This window comes from Canis lupus, chromosome 9 (genome assembly GCF_003254725.2).
Source record: "Canis lupus dingo isolate Sandy chromosome 9, ASM325472v2, whole genome shotgun sequence".
NCBI classification, from domain to species: domain Eukaryota; kingdom Metazoa; phylum Chordata; class Mammalia; order Carnivora; family Canidae; genus Canis; species Canis lupus.
The window spans coordinates 36,845,560-36,868,460 of NC_064251.1; the positions used below are offsets into that span (position 1 = coordinate 36,845,560).

General features: G+C 32.7%; 1 protein-coding gene across 14 annotated transcripts in view; it reads right to left on the reverse strand.

The window, feature by feature from the left end:
* The window catches only part of BCAS3 (BCAS3 microtubule associated cell migration factor), a 591,457-nt gene that overhangs the window by 398,546 nt on the left and 170,010 nt on the right, over positions 1–22,901 (reverse strand). For all 14 annotated transcript variants that reach the window (XR_007413014.1, XR_007413013.1, XR_003133737.3 and 11 more), the window contains exons 12-13: positions 15,108–15,278; positions 4,147–4,240 (exon numbers count right to left, since the gene is read on the reverse strand). Coding sequence is in view for 11 of the 14 variants with exons in the window: in XM_025440686.3 (XP_025296471.1) it covers positions 4,147–4,240; positions 15,108–15,278 (265 nt within the window). In the remaining 3 variants the exon portion in view is untranslated. The remainder of the gene's footprint in view (positions 1–4,146; positions 4,241–15,107; positions 15,279–22,901) is intronic.

Below are 22,901 nucleotides of genomic sequence, written 5' to 3' on the forward strand. Positions count from 1 at the left end.
AAGCAGTAACAGTCATATTCTGAATAGCAAAAATACTCAGAGCTGAACAGTAAATAATAAGATGAATTGCAAGCAGCTGCATGAAATCTCCACCATCTTCTATGAAAGAATGCAAACCAATTTTGTGAGTGGTTGCTGAGTTATGTACCCCCCATTTAATTCAAATATTTAAACAGGTACAAAGCATTTATAAAATATTGCAGAAATGATGACACATTGAAAAATATATCTGCCACATAATAAATGGATGTGTCCACTGTATAGACTCTGCTTCACAATCTATGTCAAATGTGCCATATTTTTCTTGCCTCATTCATTCAACTAATATTTATTTATATACCAGACACAGAATCATTATTTCCTAGCTAATCATCTTTTAGGTTACAGTTTAGAACGGACTTCCTTTGAAGAACTCTCCCTAGTAGTCGAAACCAAGTTAATATTCATCTCCTGGCATTCTGTCCTTACTCCACAGAGGATTTTCCTTCCTTGTTTTAAGTCTCTATCACATCAGCAGATTCCATGAATAGGAGCTGTCACTTGTTAACTCAATCACCAAGCCTGAGCCAGGCAGTGTGAATGGAGTCTTCCAGTGAAAGAGCTAGCTTCCAATGTGTTTAGACAGGTGAAATCACACCAAGCATAAACCTTTTCATAACAGGTTCTTAAATATTCTAAGTGTCATGAACCTTTTTAGCAATATGGTGAAGCCTAGGAACATCTTTCTCAAAACAATATATTTTTAAGACAAAGTAAAATACTTGTGATTTTTAAAATTGATATACAGAATATATATTATAGAGTCTACCACAATTTTGAATCATAAGCAATAATGAGAGAATTACATAAATAAGATAGAAATGATGTGAAAACATGTTATTTTTATTGCTCATAAACTCATTGGTACAGCTAAAACTTCATCAGTTTATTTTACATATTCATCATAAGTGAAGGAAATTTTCATTAGAGATTAGAAAAAAATAAAGATATAGTTTTTTCCTAAGTTCACATACTCTCTGAATTCTATCCATGGACTTCCCAGATCTTAGATTGAAGTTAAGAAGCCTTGTTTGTAATTCAAGAAAAAAATAAAAGAAATCCTAAAACTCATAAAATAGTTCTCATAAGATGGTCTTCTCTCCAAGAAATACAACAATGAGAGACTGACTTAAGAATACAACAGCAGGGATCCCTGGGTGGCGCAGCGGTTTAGCGCCTGCCTTTGGCCCAGGGCGCGATCCTGGAGACCCGGGATCGAATCCCACGTCGGGCTCCCGGTGCATGGAGCCTGCTTCTCCCTCTGCCTATGTCTCTGCCTCTCTCTCTCTGTGTGTGTGTGTGACTATCATAAATAAATAAATTAAGAAAATTTAAAAAAAAAAAAAAAAGAATACAACAGCAGAAGAATGCCAATTTATATGTTTTAAAAAGGTTACATACACACCAAAGGAATGACCTATAAAAGAAGTAATTGATGACCAGGTGGACTTCATGAAAATTAAATAATTCTGATCTTCAAAAACACTTTTCAAGAGAATAAAAAGACAAACCACAGACCAGGAGAAAATATTTACAAAGCACATTTCTAATATAAGACTGTTATCCAAAATATACAAAGAACTCTTAAAAGTCAACAATTAAAAAATGAACAACTCAAAAATGGACAAAGATTTGAACAGACATCTCATCAAAGAAGATATTCAAATGGCAAATAACTGTGGTATGTCCACACAGTGGAATGTTATTCAGCACTAAAAAGAAATGAGCAATCAAGGCATGAAAAGACATGAAGATCTAAATGCATATTAGTAAATGAAGGAAGCCAATCTGAAATGACTATATACAGTAAAATTCCAACTACATGATATACTGGAAAAACTCAAACTATAGAAACTGGTTGTGAAGGGTTGAGGGAGGGAGGGATGAACAAAAGTAAAGGGGATTTTTAGGGCCGTAAAATTACTCTGTATAGTACTATAATGGTGGATACGTGTCATTATATATTTCTCAAAATTGACAGAATGTACAACATCAAGAGTGAACTCTAATGTAAAGTGGAATTCAGAGTTAAAGAAATGATCACTGCAAGATAAATTATATCATAATTATACAACTAGTGCGTTAGGAACATAAAAAGTAGGTATAAACATAAAAATTCTTAATCTTATAAAAACACAAATTTGGAAGTTCAAATAGAAATCAATTAAAAGCTGTACATCAAAATTATGAAATCATAGAAAACTGTGGTTTTCTAGAAGTCACTGCTAGACAATGATAGAGATAACTAAAACATTTTAGGTTATATAGAATGTTCTTATTTTAATGGAAGGCTGCAGGCAGGAAAAAATACAGCTTCCAATGTCTGAAGCACTCTGACTACAGTAATATGAAATATACATTAATACAAAGGAGATTTGACATAACAGATGGACTATCAAAATGAGTCATACTGGTTACTCCAAGTGGAGTACTGTAAGTGACATAACTTCCAGATTGTTTCTTCAAATTTAACTTAATTCCCATAACATTCAGAGCATTTCCATAAATCTTTGTCTTCATTAATTAAATCAATCCTACTGATCAACAATCACTGCAAAATCTTCCTATCAAAAATGACTAATTAAGGTATTAGAAGGGAGATTATTCAAAATACTCAATATTATCCTCTTACCATCATTCTTTATTTGAAAAGATGAAAAGGGAAAAAAGATGGGTCTTTCCATCAGTTTTAACTAATAGGATCATTTCTGCAGGATAAGATAAAAATGACAATCTCTTCAGATCTATCAACCAAAGGATAAGATCTGAAATGATTGTGAGTTTATGAAGATGATTTGAGCTCTGAAAGCAAACGGGCAATTTTATCTTTTATAAAAAATAATTTTATCTTTTATGTAAAAATAGCTCCACTAGAGTAGAATTATACCATTGTTAAGTATTAAACCAATTCCTAACTTTGAAAATTGGTAAAGAGAAAGAATTCAGCATGTATCCCACCCTTTGCATACAAGAGAACTATGGTTTGTTCCTGGTTGATGAGAGAGAACTCTTTTTTAATAGAAAAGCAGTTAATCATGCAGAAAACATGACAGAATTAGAGAAACCATCATTCTATGGCCTTCTGTGTAACAACACCATTAAGTAAAAAGTTGTTTCAGGTATGAAGCCAAAATAACTCTACAGATTACTTGTTAATCTCCACAAGAAAAACCTATCTCCAACATGTAGATATTCTGAAGGCCTACTAACATATCCATGTGATCAAACATAGTTATCATAGTATATTTTGCAGGACACATTTTTGAGACAATTGGGAAATTTTAAATTACGGCTTGGATATTAGATAATATAATGCATTAACTTTCTGAACTACAATATAATATCTGGTTACATGGGGGAACGGTTCTTATTCTTAGGAAATGCATGATTAATTTGTAGTCTGGTGAAATGTCATCAAATATGTAACTTAAATTCAAATGATTCAACAAAATATAACATGCCTGTGTATATCTATTATACATACATGGGTATACAAATATATACATACACACACACACACACACACCTATACAAATATGTTTATTATACATATTAAATGTGAACACCTACTTAATCAAGGTGGGGATACATGGGTCATTATTAAAATTTTTATGTTTGAAACTTTACCTAACAAAGTTTGAAGGAAAAAATGAAAAGTAGTAGGGCATTCCACATTACTATAACATCTCTCCTTATCAAATGCCTTAAGAACAAGCAGAAAAACAGAAACGATAACCAAAAGACAGGGAAAAGTACAAGTAGTTTATAATATGCTACAAAAATGAAAAAGAAACTTAAAGTTACAAAGACAGTGTCACTTACATACATTAGTATGTTGTCTGTTCTTGGATTAATTATAATACAGAAATTAAGGCAACTCAACAGCGCTGTTTACCACTTTACTTAGAGCAAAACTAATGCTTAGAGTATTTCTCAATTTTCATTTTAAATTAACTCAGTCAAGAACCACTTATTGAACATAGACACAGACCCATATAAGAAAAGTCAGATTCCATATTTCATATTTACCAATTCCAAAAAAAAAAAAAAACTGGTTGAAAAGTCCATGATATTAATGGCAAAAAACAAAAAACAAAAAGGACATACCACTTGTATTAAACGCCATACAGCACACTGGTTTTTCATGAGCAGGGAAGTGGGCCACAATACCATCACTGTCAGAATCCTCGCTCACAAGGACCTTTACAGAAAGAAAGGAGGCAAATGAAAGTTAGGTTTGACTCACGAATATCCCTGACCAAATAACATGCTTCCACTATATTAGATTATTCTTGTCACTATAAGGCGAGAATGTCACTTTAGGAAAGAGGAAAAGATAGAATATACCGCAATAGATCAATCATATAATCTCTAGAAGCAGTTGATTGGCTTTACTGTAAATGACAGAGACAATAATTTCTTGAAGTGGATGTTTAGAAAAAAACAAAAAGTGTAAAATCAGCAATATAGAGTTTCATCCAAAGACATAGCAGCAGGCACTGTGGCCTGCTTGGAAAATGCTTGCTCATGATTAGATCATTATTGGGTCATGATATTGAGACATAAATAATTTAATCTAAAGTAAACCAAGAACTAACTCTACACTGGCAAGGTTAATTTTTCTTTTAGTGTGAAAAGTTTTACAAAGGTATAATTCACATACCATAAAGTTGCCTATTTTATGTTTATAATTCAATGATTTTATACAGTATTGTAAACATTACAATAACCCACTATATAGAAATGTCTGATTTGTCATCCTTTCCTATTTTAATGCTTTAATTTTTTTGTCTTATTGCTCTGACTCGACACCTGTAATTCAGTGAAGTCACAGATATATCGATTTTTTTTGTGCATGGATCTTTATTACCATTTTAACAAGATTTAAGTGTTCAGTTCAGTATATTAAGTATATTCACACCGTTAACAGATTTCTAGAACTTTTTCACTAAACATTAATTCTTTCTCCTCCCTCCCCCATCCCTGGTAACCACCTTTCAATTGTTTGTTTCTATGATTTTTGAGTACTTCAGAGAGTCAAAATAAGGCAAAGAATAGAGTATTTGCACTTTTGTGGCTTATTTCCCTTAGCAAAATGCCTCAGGGTTTGTCCGTGTTGTAACATGTCCCAAGATTTCCTTCTATTTTAAGGCTGTATAGTATTATTATATAGTATGTATATATATCACCTTTTTCTTTATCTATCCACCTACCAAAAGATACATGGATTGCTTCCACTTCCTGGCTACTGTGAATATGCTGCAATGAACATGGGTATGTAAATTTCTCTTTGAGATCCTGCTCTGAATTTTTTCGCATGTAAACCCAGAAGCCAGATTGCTGAATCATATGATAATTCTACTTTTAACTTTTTGAGGATCAATTTTGTTGATCTTTTCAAAGAACCAATTTTGGATTTTCCCCAATACTGCACTGTTTTGCTATTTTGTTGACTTGTGTTCATATCTTCAGTATTTACTTCATTTGTTTTGCTTGGTTAGAATTTGCTCTTCTTTTTCAGATTAGAATAAGGGAAAAGTGAAGACTTAGTTTCAGACCATTTTTCTTTCCTACTATACGCATTTAAAGCTAAAAATTTCCCTCTATGCAAGGGAATAGCTGCACTTCATAAATTCTGATATATTCACTTTTAATTTTCATTCCATTCAAAATATTTTCTAATTTCCTTGAGATTCCTTTTCCTGACCCAGGAGTTATTTATAGGTAGGTGTGTTGTTTTATTTCCAAATATTGGGAGATTTCCATAACTTCATTCTGTTATTGGTTTCCATAATTCACAGAGATATTTTGCATAAATTTAATCCTTTTAAAGCTATTTAGATTTGTTTTATGGCAAACTATAAGGTCTATCTTGGAAAACATTGCAGATGTTCTTGAAAAGAATGCAAATTCTACACATTTGGGGGAGGGAGTATTACACTGTGCTGGTTGATAGTGTTAATCAAGTCTTATAAATCTTCACAAACTTTGTCCAGTTTCTCCTATCAATTATGAAGAGTACAGTATTGAAATCTCAAGCTGTAAATGTCACGTATAATTTCTCCTTTCAATCTGTTGGATTTCACTCAATATTTGCTGGACTATGCCATAGGTGTTTATACACCTACCTAATATTTATCTACCTATTACATTGATCCTCTTATTATTATGAAGTGTCTTTCTCTCTGGCAATATTTCTTGTGAAAGTACTTTTCTAAATACTTTTTAAAAGTATTTTGCCTGATATTAATATAGCCACTCCAGTCCTGTTACGGTTATTGTTTGCATGGTACATTTCTTCGATCCTTTTACCTTAACATTATAATTCGAATCTGAATGATTCTGGTCTGATGATCATTGTTGAACCCATTTATAGTTAATATAATTATGCATATAATTGGATTTAGGTCTGTGATTTTACTATTTATTTTCTCTCAGGTGTTTGTTGTACCTCTGATCCCCTTCTTTTGTGTTAATTATTTTTGATGTTACTATTTTAATTCCTCTGTTAATTTTTTGGAGTAATTTTCTAGTGGTTGCTGTATAGGTTACCAGGTGTTACATAGATTACAAGATGGTCCATTAATTACAAACTTAATTGCAATAAATTATAGCTCCTTGCTGCATTTCCTCCCCACTCCTTTGTGCTACTGTTGTCATATGTATTATCAACTGAGAAACATATTAAATTACCTAAAACAATTAAACCAATTAAATTAAACATATTTAACATTAATGTTTAATTAAACATGTTTAAACAATTAAACATATTAAATTACCTAAAACAATTAAATTACCTAAAACATATTGAATTACCTAAAACAATTACCTACTTTTTAAAGAAATTAGGGAAGAGAAAGAAAAAAATTATATATTTCATTTCTTCAAATGTTTTTCTGCACCTCTATCACCTCCCTTTCTGAGATCCCAATTACATGTTGGTACACTTGATGTTGTCTCAAAGGTCTCTGAGGCTCTACTTAGACATTTCAGCAACATTTTTCCTCTTTTCTTCAAATTGGCCCCAAACTGAACTGCAATCTCAGGAAAGCAGAGCTACACATTATCCTTTATTCATCAGCTACCAAGTTTACTACTTTTAATGAAAACATTGTTGGGCTTAGGTTTTAATGTACTACTCCAAATCAAGTAAATCCCCTGCCTAGAAGGGAAATGGCTTGTTTACAAGGCCCACTTTACTCTGTAAAACTATCCTACTCACCAAGCTCCAGGCAGATGTGAATAAGAGCAGCCTCAGGCAAAAAGGCCATTTTATCCCATTACTACTATCCAAACTCTAGAATCTTTACGCACTTATCATTTCATTCTTAGTTTTTGGTCAATGTCCAGAGCCCCCAAATGGTAATTTTTGAAAATTCTTTCAAGTAATATACTTATTTTCTGAGGAGAGGATTTGCTTACCTCTTCACCATAATAGATAGCTATTCCCCAATCATCAGTAAATTTATACATTCAAATCATCCATTTTAATACAGAAATGGATGGATAATGCTTAGTAAATTTATACAATTGCATAACCATTACCACATTGTAGATTTAGAATTCTATCTTCACCCCAAAAATGCCCACATATTAACTTTACAGTGGATCTCTAACTCTAAGCCCCAGGCAATCCCCATGTGTATTTTATCTCTTTTGCCTTTTTTAAAAAATTTGAAATTTTTTCATATAAATAGAATTATGCAATTTGTCTTCTATATTTTTAACTGATATAATTTTTATAGTTCAACCATGTTGTTTCAGGTGTTATTCATTACTTTATATTGCTGGGTTGCATTCTATTGTATGGAGGACTCACAACATCGGTTCAGCCACCAATTCTTGGCAATTTGAACTATTTCTAGTGATTACTATATGCATACTCCATTATGAATATCTATGTATACATATTTTTGTGAACATGTTTTTATTTCTCTTGGGGAGATACCTAAAATAATGAATTTCCTCAGTCATATGATAAACACATGCTGAACTTTTAAAGAAACTAACAAACTATTTTCAAAAATCACTACATCATTTTATATTTCCACCAGTAAAGTAGGAGTTTTCCAATTTCTCCACATCTTTTCCAACACTTTGTATTGTACATCTTTTAAATTATGGGCACTCTACTGGAGGCAGAAATCGGAATGATGGTCACCAGGGATGGTGGGAACAGGAGGTTGGGAAGTTACAGTATAATAAATCCAGATTATGAAAAAGTTCTAGAAATGGAGAATAGAGATGGTTGTATAACATTGTGAATATGCTTATACCACTGAATTGTAAATTTAAAAGTCGCTAAAACGTCAAATTTTATGTTATGCCTATTTTACCACAATTGGTGGGAAAACACACATTGTAAGTTATTTTTCTAATCTTTCTTTTTAGTTGTTCCATTGACTTTCAAAGTATTAAGTGAGTAAAATAAGAAAAAGAAAAGAAGTCTTATAGGAGTAGTCTCAAGGAAAGTGTATTACACCAAGTTTGTTAAATACACTAAGGGTTTGCTCTGGTATATATGTAGAACCATCATCACAACCAAATTTAGAACATTTTCATCACCAAAAGAAACCCCACAATCATTAACAATTACCCCACATTTCCCCATTCCTCCCAGACTCCCAGCCCTAGGCAACAATAAGCTATTTTCTCTTTCTATTGATTTGTTTATTCTGGATATTTCAAAAAACTGGAATTGTACAACATGTACTCTTTTGTGACCGGCTTCTTTCACAAAGCATATTATTTTTAAAACCATCTATATTGTAATATGAATTAGTACTTCTTTTTATTACTGAAGAATATCACATTGTATATACCACATTTATCCATCTACCAATCAGTTGATGTACACTATAGTTGCTCCTACTTTTTAGCTATAACAAATAATGCTGCTATGAACATTCATGTACAAGAACATGCATTTTCATTTCTTTTGGGTATATCTGGAAAATAAATTGCTAAGTCATGTGGTAACTCTTTTCCAAAGCATCTACGCAAATTTACATTCCCACTAGCAGTGTATGAGGGCTCTCATTTCTGTTTATTGGTCATTGGTATATCTTTTTCAGAAAAAAGTTTATTCAAATCTTTGTTCATTTTAAAATTAGGTTATCTACCTTTTTATTATTTAGTTGTAGGAGCTCTTTGTATATTCTAGATACCAGCCCCTTATAAAAAATATGATTTCCAAATATTTTCTTCCCTTCAGTTGGTTGTCTTTAAACTTTTCTGATGATGTGATATGTAGCACAAAATTTTAAAATTTTTATGAAGTTCAATTTACTTCCCCGTTTTTAAAAATATAAGTATTAAGTACTTAATTATTTCTTATACCTATGTTGATAAGGTCATGAGATGATATTATAATTTTTGCTTCAACCAAATTTAACTTATGAAACTCAATATATTACATATGTTTCTATTTTTACCCCTTCCATTGTTCTTCTCCATTTCTGAAGTTACAAAGCCTTCTTTTGTAATAATTTCTTTAGAAAACTTCCTTTTGCTATTCCTTAAGAGTAGATCTGCTATGGACAAATTTTCCTTAGTTTTTCATTTTATAAGAATGTCTTTATATTCTCTTCATTCCTGAAGGATATTTTCATCAGATATGGGAATTCAGGTTTAACAGTTCATTTATTTTACTATTTGAAAGATGTTCTACCACTTTGTTCATCTTCCATAGATTCTGATAAGAAAATTGCTGTCTATCATACATTACTGAAGGGAACATAAACCAGTTCTGCCAACAGTTGAGTAGTTTCTGACAAAACTGAACATGAACTTATAAAATTCATCAGTCACACTCTTGGGCATTTAATATACAGAAATGAAAACTCTACATAAATCACACAGAAACCTTTACATAAATGTTCATAGCAGCTTTACTCATAATAGCAAAATGCTAGAAACAAATATCTTTCAATGAATGAATGCTTGAACAGCCATTCACAGGAATACAACAGAGGGATTACATGTAACAAACTAATGAACTTCAAGGATATCATATTTAGTCTAAAAGTCAACTTTAAAATGTTACATACATACGATTTCACTTATATTCATTTTAGAATTCACAAAACTATAGAGATGGAGAACATATTAGCAGTTGTCTGGAGAAAAGGATGGGGGTAGGTTGAGGGATGAGTATGAATACAAAGTATGTGTGTTTAACAGTCCTCTCTCTTGATGGTGGTGTTATGTTAATGTACACATGGAATAAAAGTTAGAGAACTATGTACACCCATAAACACCCCCCACACACAAATGCAGGTAAAGCAAATACTGAGAGTTGACTAAGGTCTGTAGCATTTTTTTTGAAGATTATTAAGTTTTTTTGAGAGAGAAAGAGAGCAGGAGGTGGGGAGGGAGAAAATCTTCAGCAGGCTCTGCACCCAGCATGGAGCCTGACACAGGGCTCGATCTCATGACCGGAGATAGTAACTTGAGCTAAAATCAAGAGTCAGACACTTAACCAACTGAACCATCTGAGCTCCCTAAGATTTTATTTTTAAGTAATCTCTACACCCAATGTGGGGCTTAAGCCCACAACTCCAAGATCAAGAGCCATACGCTCCACTGACTGAGCCAGCCAGGTACCCCAGGCCTACAGTATATTAACAGTAATGTGTCACTGTTAATTGCCTGGTTTTAATATTATAGTACAGCCATATAAAATGTCATCATTCAGGGGAAGTTGGAGGAAGCTGGGTAAAGAGCACATGAATAGATTTCTGCAACTTACTGTGACTCTACAATTATTTCAAAATTAGCAGTTAAAATGTAGAGTACACTGCTTTTGAATTTCCCTCATTCTCTTAGGTGACAAATGGTATCTCAGTGTAGTTTCAGTCTGTCTTTCTCTTATAACAAGTGAAGTCATGGGTATAGATTATATAGCAGTATATACAGATCTTCCTCAACTTACAAAGGGTTACATACCAATAAATCCATCCTAAACTGAAAATATCTCAAGTCAAAATGCATTTAATACACCTAACCATCATACATAGCTTAGCCCACCCTAAACATGCTCAGAACACTTACATTAGCCAACAGTTGGGCAAAATATTGTAACACAAAACCTATTTTATAATAAAGTGCAGGGTATCTCATGTAATTTAATGTCTACTGTACTAAAAGTGAGAAACAGAATGGTTGTAAGGGTGCAAAACAATTGTTAACTGTATCCACTGTATACCCTTGTGATCACATGACTGACTAAAAGCTGTGGCTGGCTGTCACTGCCCAGCATCACAAGAGAGTATTATATCACACATCACTGAACCAAGGAAAATTCAAAATTCAAAGTATGGTCTCTAATGAATTTTTTTTTAACTTTTTTTAATTTATTTATGATAGTCACAGAGAGAGAGAGAGAGAGAGGCAGAGACATAGGTAGAGGGAGAAGCAGGCTCCATGCACCGGGAGCCCGATGTGGGATTCGATCCTGGGTCTCCAGGATCGCGCCCCCTGGGCCAAAGGCAGGCACCAAACCGCTGCGCCACCCAGGGATCCCTCTAATGAATTTATATCACTTTCATATCATCATAAAGTTGAAAAATAAGACATTTTAAGTCAAGGAAAATCTGTATGTTTTATTTTTTTCTGTGAAATATTTGTCTTTTGCCCATTTTACGATTTTAACTCAATTTTACAAGATTTCCTTTCCTTTCATATATTATAACCCTATTATCTCCCTCTCCAACACAATTAGTAGTAAGTACTCTAATTAATGGTATCAATTCAGAAGCTACCTAGTAAAAAGTCACATTAATCTTACCACTATGTGAGATTCTTTGTTATCTTCGCTTTATGAGTTTTATAAATATAACAACCAGACACTTTTGGAAGGATTCTCTCCATTCCATTATCACCTTGCCTAAAACATCAAATTAATAATATAAAAGCTATCCCAATTCAACAGCCCTAAAACATGCACCTTTTTACTCACCAGTTAACTAAGCAGGCTGAACTTCTTAAGTATATGTAATAACAACTTGATTATATCAAAATTAATCAAAGTACTTTAATTGATCTGAGGTGGATAAGCATTTATCATATGAATAAAAGATTAAACACTTCAGGAGCCATTAAATTATTATTAATAACACTTGTACTCAGGAAAAGAAATAGCTCAAGCTTATGTCATCATTCTGGAGCATTTTCCTTTGATTAGAGACTTTGCCACGCTGCTAACTTCAATTACATAAATGTGTAAAGGCATATTATACCACTTAGCTTATCTTAGTCATAAAATGCTTTTAAATAAAACAAGTAACACAGATCAAAAAATGGACAGAGTCAATCAAATCCACTCCCCCTTAATACAGTTACCACACAATGATCCCATCAACATAAAATCAAACTAATCAATTTAGCATTAGAAAGATGGTGAATCAAATTTTATACACTGCCACTGTAAACATGAAAATATCTTTATTAAAGGCTTGATGGATTTAAACAGTAAAAGTGAGCATAACGTCAGCTTTAGCTCCTGAGATATATATAGAAAAGGAGAAACGTTACAGCTAAGGTCAAACATCAATTGGAAAGGACTAGGAGTGATAAATATATGACAATACCCCCCTGAAGTCTTTTTAATACAATCCAGCATAACCTAAAAAAAGCCCTGTACCCCAACTGAACTATGTATAAGACAAAAATGTCTTCTTGACAAAAAAACAGATTCACATTATTAAAAGAAAGGAGGACAGTATTATACTCAGGAAATCTTGTTGCTTTAAATAGTATTTATAATTCTTTCAAAATGCATATAGCAACTTACCATTTATTGAACATCAATTTGTTTCCTGCCTTATAATAAAATTTTAAAATGAATTAAAATTTCAGAATAAGTAGGAATAAAAGAGATTATGATCTCAACAAATAATAGAAAATACGACATTTTTTCAGGTTGAGCCACACTTTTTAACTTCTTTTTAACTTTTTAAAAGCTAACAATTCTGTAGTTCTTATTTCCTAACAAGAACTTTACTTATTTCAAGTGTTAACAATTCATTTACAAAGGAAAAATGAACTTTTGCAACTCCACAACCTCCAGTTCATTTCCATATTCCAAATCTGAGAATTCCATTTTAAAGTTATAAAAAGTTAATAAAGAATGGGGGGGGTGAGGAGAATGACCATTTGATAACATAAGGCATAATGCTATGCCTTTTAACATAATTATTTAAAGATTTTCTTTTTACATGGTCCTATACTGAAATATAATAAAACAAATTGAGTTATACCTCTATTTCATGAAAAAAAATGCGATAACATTTTCTACTTTTAAATGACGACAAATCTGTCAACGAATGCTAGATGCTTAATAGACTTACTTATACTCACCAAACCAGACAATGTTGAGAAGGATTGTTTACTACTCAGTAAATGTGGGTGGCCTTGGAGGTAAATTAATTAAGAATCAAAGGACAAAAGAAAATATTTTTTACTTTAACACTCATAAAACACCAAGGGTTTAAATATTTAATTCCAACTAAGAAAGAAAATTAACAACTGTCTGTGTCTATAGACTTGAGGTAATTAACAAACTTAAAAAAATTTCATTACAGTCAACTGAAAAGTTTGCTAGCACTTCATTAAAAAGAATTAGACAAGAATAGAAGCCTGCACTGTAACATATTTGGTGAACCATGAAGTTAGTATGGGAGAGGTAGAGAATGATTATTATTCAGATTTGAAATAAAATACAATAGCTAAATTCAGTAACCTTGAATTTCAAAGATTTTTTTGTCTCTTAATTGCAGTAGAGTCCTCATGTTTTTGAAATGCCACTTGATCTTACTATAGGAACTAATATATGAGTAGTGGTCTAAGGTAATCTTTTATCAAATATAGAACCATATATACTGGAAGCAGGTTTTCTAAAAGGAACATGCAATACTTAGGGTTAATTCTTCAAAGATTCACATAACTTCTAGACATTATGTTCTGAAAACAGAAATAAATATACATTGAATATAAAATTAATTTCTATTTCACAAATGTTGCTCTACTTCTATCCTATTTTAGTAATCAATTTTAGATTGGATTTTTTATAGCAACAATCACAAACTATTAGAATTTTAAAATTATCTTCCTTTTAGAAATATATTTTAAAATTTAAGACTATTGATGCAAAAATAATAATTTTTATGGGTGCACAGGCAGGAGAAAACAAAATTCATCTGGTTTCTCACCAGCAAGATTTAAATTATGTGACATATTTTTCCATGTTTACAATTGTTCCTTCTAAATGTTTCTGCATTATCTGAAGATATAGGATTTGATAATATGCATTACCATGTATGTATTCTAATATACACTTTGAGACCTTCTGTATTTTTTCATGTTTATAAATGTCCGTGTAATAAAATTTATTATTTATATTACTGTCACTTGTAGCCATCATAATTAGTCAATAATTTTTTAAATTCCCTCCAAAATGTAGAATGTCTTATTGATCGCTTCCACGAGCAAGCCTCTACCTTAAAAGTCAGTTATTAAGAGGCACCTGGGTGGCTCAGCCAGTTAGGTGTCTGCCTTCAGCTTAGGTTGTGACTTCAGGATCCTAAGAATTGAGCCCTGTGTCAGGCTCCCAGCTCAGGGGGAAGTCTGCTTCTCCCTCTCACTCAGCCCTTTCCCCCCTTCATGTTATCTTTTCAAATAAATAAAATCCTTTGAAAAAATCAATTAGTCTTCTGCTTTAGGTTATAATAAATGTTATTTTTAAAAAAACAGTATTATAAAAGAACAGTATAAAGAGATACCTAATTATTTGTGAAACAAATATCCTAATAAAGAAATAATAAGGACTGCTTAGAACCTCAATTGTACCCTCAGATTTGAAACATTAATAATGTTTGAAATAACTGGTTTTAACATGTTACTCATCATTTCTTGAAAAAAAAGTTCTAACCTAAAATAACCTCAATTTCTAGAATTCCAAATTAATAAACTCCAAGGCCAAAGGCACTTGGCTGTTCTTGATCACAAATGATATTCTATCCCCCCATCCTTTGCAGAAAAAGAACATTACCTGCATCAGAAGTTCTTACCTGGCCCTCTCCAACTGTTTCAGTGTCAATTACTGTGATGATGCCTGGAACCAAAGGACTCCGTCTTGAGTTACTATGGAGGGCAACATCATCTTCTGTTACACCTGAAGGCAGTGTGCCTGTCAGCTGAGTCACCACTTTTCCGACCATTGTCAGACCAGTTTTCAATGTCTATACAATGAAATGTAAAAAATATGACTTCATATCAGCATTTGGATTCTAAACAGAAATATGCATTTTGTTAATTCTTCTACTTTTTAAATTCCCTATTCTCTTACAAGCCTGTATGTAGCAGTGCACTGTCACAGAAATTCAGTCTGACTTTTCATATGATCTTAAATTTTAGTTAGAAAATCAGTATTAGTTTGAGTGAATGGTATCAGTGGAATCTCCAGTCAGCACAGTGAGAATAAAGCCCTAAGTAAATAAAATGCTTTGTTTCATATGAGGCAACAATTATATTTTTATTAAAAAATATTTATTTTTCCTCTCCTTAATGTATATAAAAATGACAGGATTTCATTATTTCTGATGGCTGAGTAATATTCCATTGTGTATACATACCACATATTCTTTATCCATTCATCAGTCAACGGACACTTGGGCTCTTTCCATAATTTGGCTATTGTTGATAGTGCTATTATAAACATTAGGGTGCATCTGCCCCTTCAAATCAGCATTTTTTGCATCCTTTGGGGGAAAACCTAGTACTGCAATCACTGGTTCATAGGATAGTTCTATTTTTAACTTTTTGAGCAAACTCCATACTGTTTTCTAGTGGTTGTACCAGTTCATATTCCCACCAACAGTCTAAGAGGGTTCCCCTTTCTCCACATCTTTACCAACATCTGTTGTTATTTTTTGAAATAATATAAATCTAATTTTAAATCTAATTTTTAGCATGAAAAAGACTGAATGCTAATAGAATGCCTATGTGAAAAAGACTACATTTCCAAAGTAAATCTATAATATGCTGTTATATAATATTGCGCATCAAGATTAGAAATGTTGACACCCATTCCTATGCCACAGCCACACATCACAGGTGGGCCAGACAAGAGCCTCACATACTCCCATACCACAGCCACAGCCTCACTACCATAGGTGGGCAGATGCAAGCAACTCACAGAGGAAACATCCCTTGAGTGCCTGGCATAGGTGGCCAGGAGGAATAAGTGCTTCTGAGCCCCACAAGATATTTCTTACAAAGATTGCTCCTTCAAGACTAGTAGAAGTAGCTGATTTGTCTAATACATAGAAACAAACATAGAAAGGCAAAATAAGAAGACAGAGGAGTATGTTCCAAACAAAAAACAAGACAAAATCTCAGAAAAAGACCTTAATAAAATGAGATAAACAAGATAATTCAAAGTAATGGTCATAAAGATACTCACCAAACTCAGAAGAATTAATGAATACAGTGCAAACTTCAACAAAATGAGAGAAAATATTAAAAAGTATCAAATAGATGTTACAGAGCTGAAAATTATAAAAACTGAACTGAAAAATACGCTAGAGGAGTTCAACAGCAGATTAGATGAAGGTAAAACAAGAAACATATTCAAACAAGGAGCAAAAGAAAAAAAAGAATTTTAAAAAATAAAAAGCTGGGGAGAATTTCAGGCAGAACAACACTGACATTATAGGGTTCCCAGAGGAGAAGAGAGAAAAGGACAGAATAATTATTTTTAAAAAATAATTGCTGAAAATATCCCTAATCTGGGGAAGGAAACAGATGTGGGAACCCCTGAGAGTTCCAAGTAAGACAAACCCAATCAAATCTACACTAAGATATGTTGCAATTAAAATGGTAAAAGTTAAAGAGAGAATCTTAAAAGCATCAAGAGAAATACATTAAAAAAAAACCCACATAAGACTATTAAGATTTCACAGCAGAAACTTTACAAGCCAAAAGAGAGTGGCATGACATATTCAAAGTGCTAATAGGAAAAAAACTTCCAATCAAGAATTCTCTACCCATCAAAGTTATCACTCGGAATAGAAGAGGAAATAAGAGTTTTCTAGATAAGCAAAAACTAAAGGAATGTATCACTGCTAAAACTGCCTTACAAAAAAATGTTAAAAGGAATTCTCTAAGCTGAAAAGAAATATTTAATATTTAATAACAAGGAAACATACAAAAGTAAAACTCTCCTTGGAAAGATAAATATATAGTAAAGATAGTGGATCAATCACTTACAAAGGAAGAATGAAGGCTAAAAGAGAACAGTAATAAAATTAATGGAAATCACAACTAGTTAAGGGATGCATAAAATAAAAAGATATAAAATGTGACATCAACATTACCCTGATACCAAAACCAGATAAGAACACTATGAGAAAGAAATATTACAGGACAATATCCTTGATGAACATAGATGCAAAAATCCTTAACAAAATATTAGCAAACCAAATTCATAAACACATTAAAAGGATCATACACCACGATCAAGTAGAATTTATTCCAGAGATGCTAGGATGGTTCAACAGCCACAAATTGATACGGTATATCATGTTAACAAAATCAAGGATAAAAATCATGTGATCATCTCAATAGATGCAGAAAAAGTATCTGACAAAGTTCAGCCTCCATTTTGAGTTCAGCCTCCAAATTTTTATCAAAATTGTCAACAAAGTGGAAATAAAGGGTACATACCTCAACAAAGTAAAGGCCTTATATGATAAACCCATAGCTAGTATCATACTTAAGAGTGAAAAACTGAAAGTTTGTCCTTTAAAATGGGAACAAGACAAAAATGTCTACTTTCTCCACTTTTATTCAACATAGCATTGGAAGTCCTAACCACTATAATCATGCAAGAAAAAGAGATAAAATGCATCCAAATAAGAAAAAGAAGTAGTAAAATTACTATTTGCAGATACACAGAAAACCTCCATCAAAAAACTGTTAGGATAAACAAATTCAGTAAAGTTGCAGAATGCAAAATAAAATATGGAAATCTGTGGTGTTTCTCTACACTAATAACAAACTATCAGAAAAAGAAATTAAGAAAGCAGTGACATTTACAATAGCAACAAAAAATAAAATCCCTAGGAATGAATTTAACCAGGAAGGTGAAAGCCCCATACACTAAAAACTGTAAGAAACTGATGAAAGAAACTGAAGAAGAAACAAATAAATGGAAAGATAGATAGTCCGTGCTCATGGACTGGAAGAATTAACACTGTTAAAATGTCCACATTACCCAAAGCAATATACAGATTCAGGACAATCCCTACCAAAATTCCAGTGGCATTTTTCACAGAACCAAAACAAATAATTCTAAAATTTGTATGGAACCATAAAATACCCAGAATGGCCAAAGCAATCTTGAGAAAGAAGAACAAAACAAAAAGTATCATGGTCTCTGATTTCAAACTATACTACAAACCTATAGTAATCAAAAGAGTATGGCATGGGCATAAAAGAGACACATGTATCCATGGAACAAAATCAATAGCTGATAAATAATTCCCTAAGTATACAATTAATTTACAACAAAGAAGCTAAGAACATACAGTGGAGAAAGGCAGTCTCTTCAATAAATGGTTTCCAGTTTCTGGGAAAACTGGAGTTACACAACAGAATGAAACTAGACCACTTTCTTATATTGTACATAAAAATTAACTCAAAATGAACTGAATATAAAACCTGAGACCACAAAATTCCTGGAAGAAAACAAGCAGTCAGCTCATTAACATCAGTCTCAGAGATGTGTTTATATATCTGACTCCAAAGGCAAGGGAAACAAAAGCAAAAATAAACAAATGGGACTATTTAAACAAAAAGCTTCTGCACAGCACAGGAAACCACCATTAAAATGAAAAAGCTTAATGGAAGAAGATATCTGCAAATCATATATCTAATATAGGGTTAATATCCAAAATATATAAAGAATCCATATGACTCAACAATAACAGAAAAAACAATTAAAAAATGAGCAGAGGATCTGAATAAACATTTTTCCAAAGAAGACATACAGATGGCCAAAAGACATGAAAGGATTTTCAACATCACTAATCAGCAAGGAAATGTAAATCAAAACCACAATGAGATATCACCTCACACCTGTTAGAATGACTATTATTAAAAAAAGACAAGAAATAACGAGTGCTGGAGAAGATGTATAGAAAAGGGAATCCTTGTAGCTGTCGGCTGGAATGTAAACTGGAGCGGCAACCATGGAAAACAATATGGAGATTCCTCAAAAAATTAAGAATAGATCTACCATATGATTCAGCTATTCTACCTCTGGTATTTATTCAAAGAATATAATTCAAAAATATATATACACCCTTTGTTCATTGCAGCATTATTTACAATAGCCAAGATATGGAAACAACCCAAGCGTCCACTGATAGATGAATGGATAAGGAGGATATGTTTATATACAAATATATATATATCACATATATATAAACAGAATACTGCTTAGCTACATAGAAGAATGAAATATTGCTATTTGTGACAACATGGATAGACCTTGAGGGTATTAGGTTAAGTGAAATAAGTCACACAGAGAAAGACAAATACCATTTGATTTCATTCATATGTGGAATCTAAAAAAACAAACAAACTCACAGATACAGAGAATGGATTCATGGTTACCAGAGGGGAAAGGGACTGGGAGGTGGACAAAATGGGTGAAGGCAGTCAATTTGACAGTGATGAATGCTGACTAGACTTTTGGTGGTAATCACTTTGTAGAACACGCAGATGTCAAATCATAATGTACATGTAAAACTTATATGTTATAGACCAATTTTACCTCAATTAAAAAAAAAAGATTTGGCATGTGGAAATACAGTCTCCATCCAAGATGCCAATTACGAGATGAATAAAACATCACAAAAGATTAGCTAAGAAGGTTCTTTTTTTCTCTGGTAAGAGAAACAATTCAATGTAATGCTTCTAATATATGATTTCAATTAAAGACAATTTAAGATGTATATAATTACATTTTAGTTCCATTTCATTCAAAGCAAAGCAAATAGATAAAACTAACTCATGTGAGTTTTTTTCTTTTATGTGAATCTTATTATCTGATTACTGCTATTTACATTAATAATAATGTTAAAATAATGGACTTTTGTGGGATTTTTTTTGTCCCCCAAACAGAAAACAACTAAGAGAAAAGCATGTGATTCGTAAATATCAAAAAAAAAAAAAAAAAAAGAGAGAGAGAGAGAGAGAGAGAGAGATTTAACCAGCAGAGCAAAAAAATAAGTAGTCTAGATTACATGGACATTCAAAAGGTATTCAATAAGTAGAATACCCCCAGAAATAAATTTTTTCCAATTCTCAATTGTGAGAAAATGTTTTTATTAAAATATTGCAAATTAGTCTTTAATGAAATGACTTTTCAGAATAATCATGGAGAATATGCTCATCTATATTCTGGCATATGCTATAGCTAAATTTATTTTATTTTTTTAATATTTTATTTATTCATGAAAGACAGAAAAGAGAGGCAGAGACATAGAAAGAAGGAGAAGCAGGCTCCTCGCAGGAAGCCAATGTGGGACCCGATCCCCAGACGAGGATCATACCCTGAGCCAAAGGCAGACACTCAACCACTGAGCCACCTAGGGAACCTTTTTTTTTTTTTTTTTTATGATAGTCACAGAGAGAGAAAGAGAGAGAGGCATAGACATAGGCAGAGAGAGAAGCAGGCTCCATGCACCGGGAGCCCGATGTGGGATTCGATCCCGGGTCTCCAGGATCGCGCTCTGGGCCAAAGGCGGGCGCCAAACCGCTGCGCCACCCAGGGATCCCTACCTAGGGATCCTTATAGCTAAATTTTAAAATGAAAATTATTATATAGATAGTATTTCAAATTTTGTCTCATAAAAAGCAGGCAAAGAAGGTAATTTATAAAGGTCTAAATGTTAAGTAAGCAACAATTAGATTGGAATTAAAATAAGGAAACGTATTTTCCAAGGAAATTTTCCATTAAAACACCATATAACTTAACACTAGCAATACGTGTATTACTAGTACACTGTAATTAGCTGTAATTACTTTTACTGTAGCTATGCTCCCTGAAATCTTTACTGTGAACTTGTCAAGGCTCTTAAGATAAATGATCTCTACAGATTTCCTTGAACACCTCTGGTTTATGGAAGAGAAAACTGAGGCTACAGAAGTTAAGTAAAACAGCAGCTCAAAGAGGTAACCAATGACAAAGCCAGAATTCAATACTAGAACTATTTCCAAAGCCTGATTTCAACCACCATCCAGTTATTGCCCTGTATTCTATTCCTGCTATTACTTATGATCTGACAGTACATGAATTCAGAACACAAACTTATACTGGGCAGTGAGGGAGAGGAGGGATGAAGACTATAATATTGTTGTCCTAATAAATACTTAAATAAAATGACCATCAAAGCCATTTGCTGAACTCAAGCAAAAAGATATAACTTACTGCTGACTGAAACCATGGAAAAGCCACAAATCAATTTTAACTCTTTTGTTTAGCACTAAAAACTCAAACTGCAGTGATTATAAAACACATTAGTGTTCCTCAATTAGCAGCCAAACATTTGTTTCAATAATTCACAAGCAATGACTTACACAAAGTCTGTTACAGCGTTGTCAAGAAAGCCTCTGAAGGACCAACAAAATCAGGCGCCACTGTGTATCGATGTCAAAGCTGGCTAGCAAGCCTGATTAACCTCTAAGATGCCTCAGCTGCCGCGACTCATTCCATCAATGCTAATGGAGATACTCCCGCTTAAACAGAGCTATCCTTCTATCGCCTTTCACGGTTAAAGTCTGGTTGTACATCCTCCCCATTTGCCCCTGAGCCTATTATTTCATGCTTTTATACCAATGAATGGGAATAAAACTAGGAAAACTGGGGCACACAGAAAGTGGGAAGAAGTGTACCAAAGAAACTACAAGATAAAAGGACAAGTCAATATAAGAGAACTAGGAAAAAAAGTCCAGAAAGGGGTAAAACAGAGTAGTGTATTTCACAAAGGCTCATATCACATGAATTATTGATAATTCTCACACACATCAAAAAAACTTACAACTACCATTTTATTAGTGGACAAAAATCTAAACCCAAAACTTAACAGTCATCAGATCTGCACTTTGTATAGTCAAGGACAAGACAGCACTAGCCAACAAAGCTTATTCACTTTCAAAACAAGGTACAATGCAGGGAGTGAAAGGGGTACTGGAAATTTTCTGTATCAGTAAAGATCTTTGCTTCTAGAAGAAATTTGGTTCCATGTTAGAATCAAACACATTAATAAGAACTAGTGTCCAGAAGAAATATATAATGTTATTTAATAGTGTTCACATACCATATTTAGATACCAAAATCACCTCAGAGTAATCAGTCTTTTGATTAGATTTTTGTCAAGAGAGCCTGTACACACATGATGATAGGTACTCGACATACCAAAAAGGAAGAAGACTCAGTAAAAATTGAAATTAAAAAATCTAATTTGAAAAAATAATAAAAAATAAAATAAAAATAAAAAATCTAATTTGACCAAATGGAGAATATTAAATTATAGTAAGTGTCTTCACAGTCTTAGCTAAAAAGTTTTATTCCTGACTAATCTTAACAAGAGTATCCACAGAACTAAATTTTATTTTGTAGGAGAGCTGAAAGTAAGACTGTGACAAGTACATCAGATAATCCACTCTGACCAAAAATTCAAATGAGCATGGTACTTATTCTGTTCAGCGCAGGCGGATTTGCCAAAGGGTCACTAGTCATCTTTCACCTTTCTCATGCCGTATCAGTTGTCCTCCCTGTCCATTAGTGCTAATGG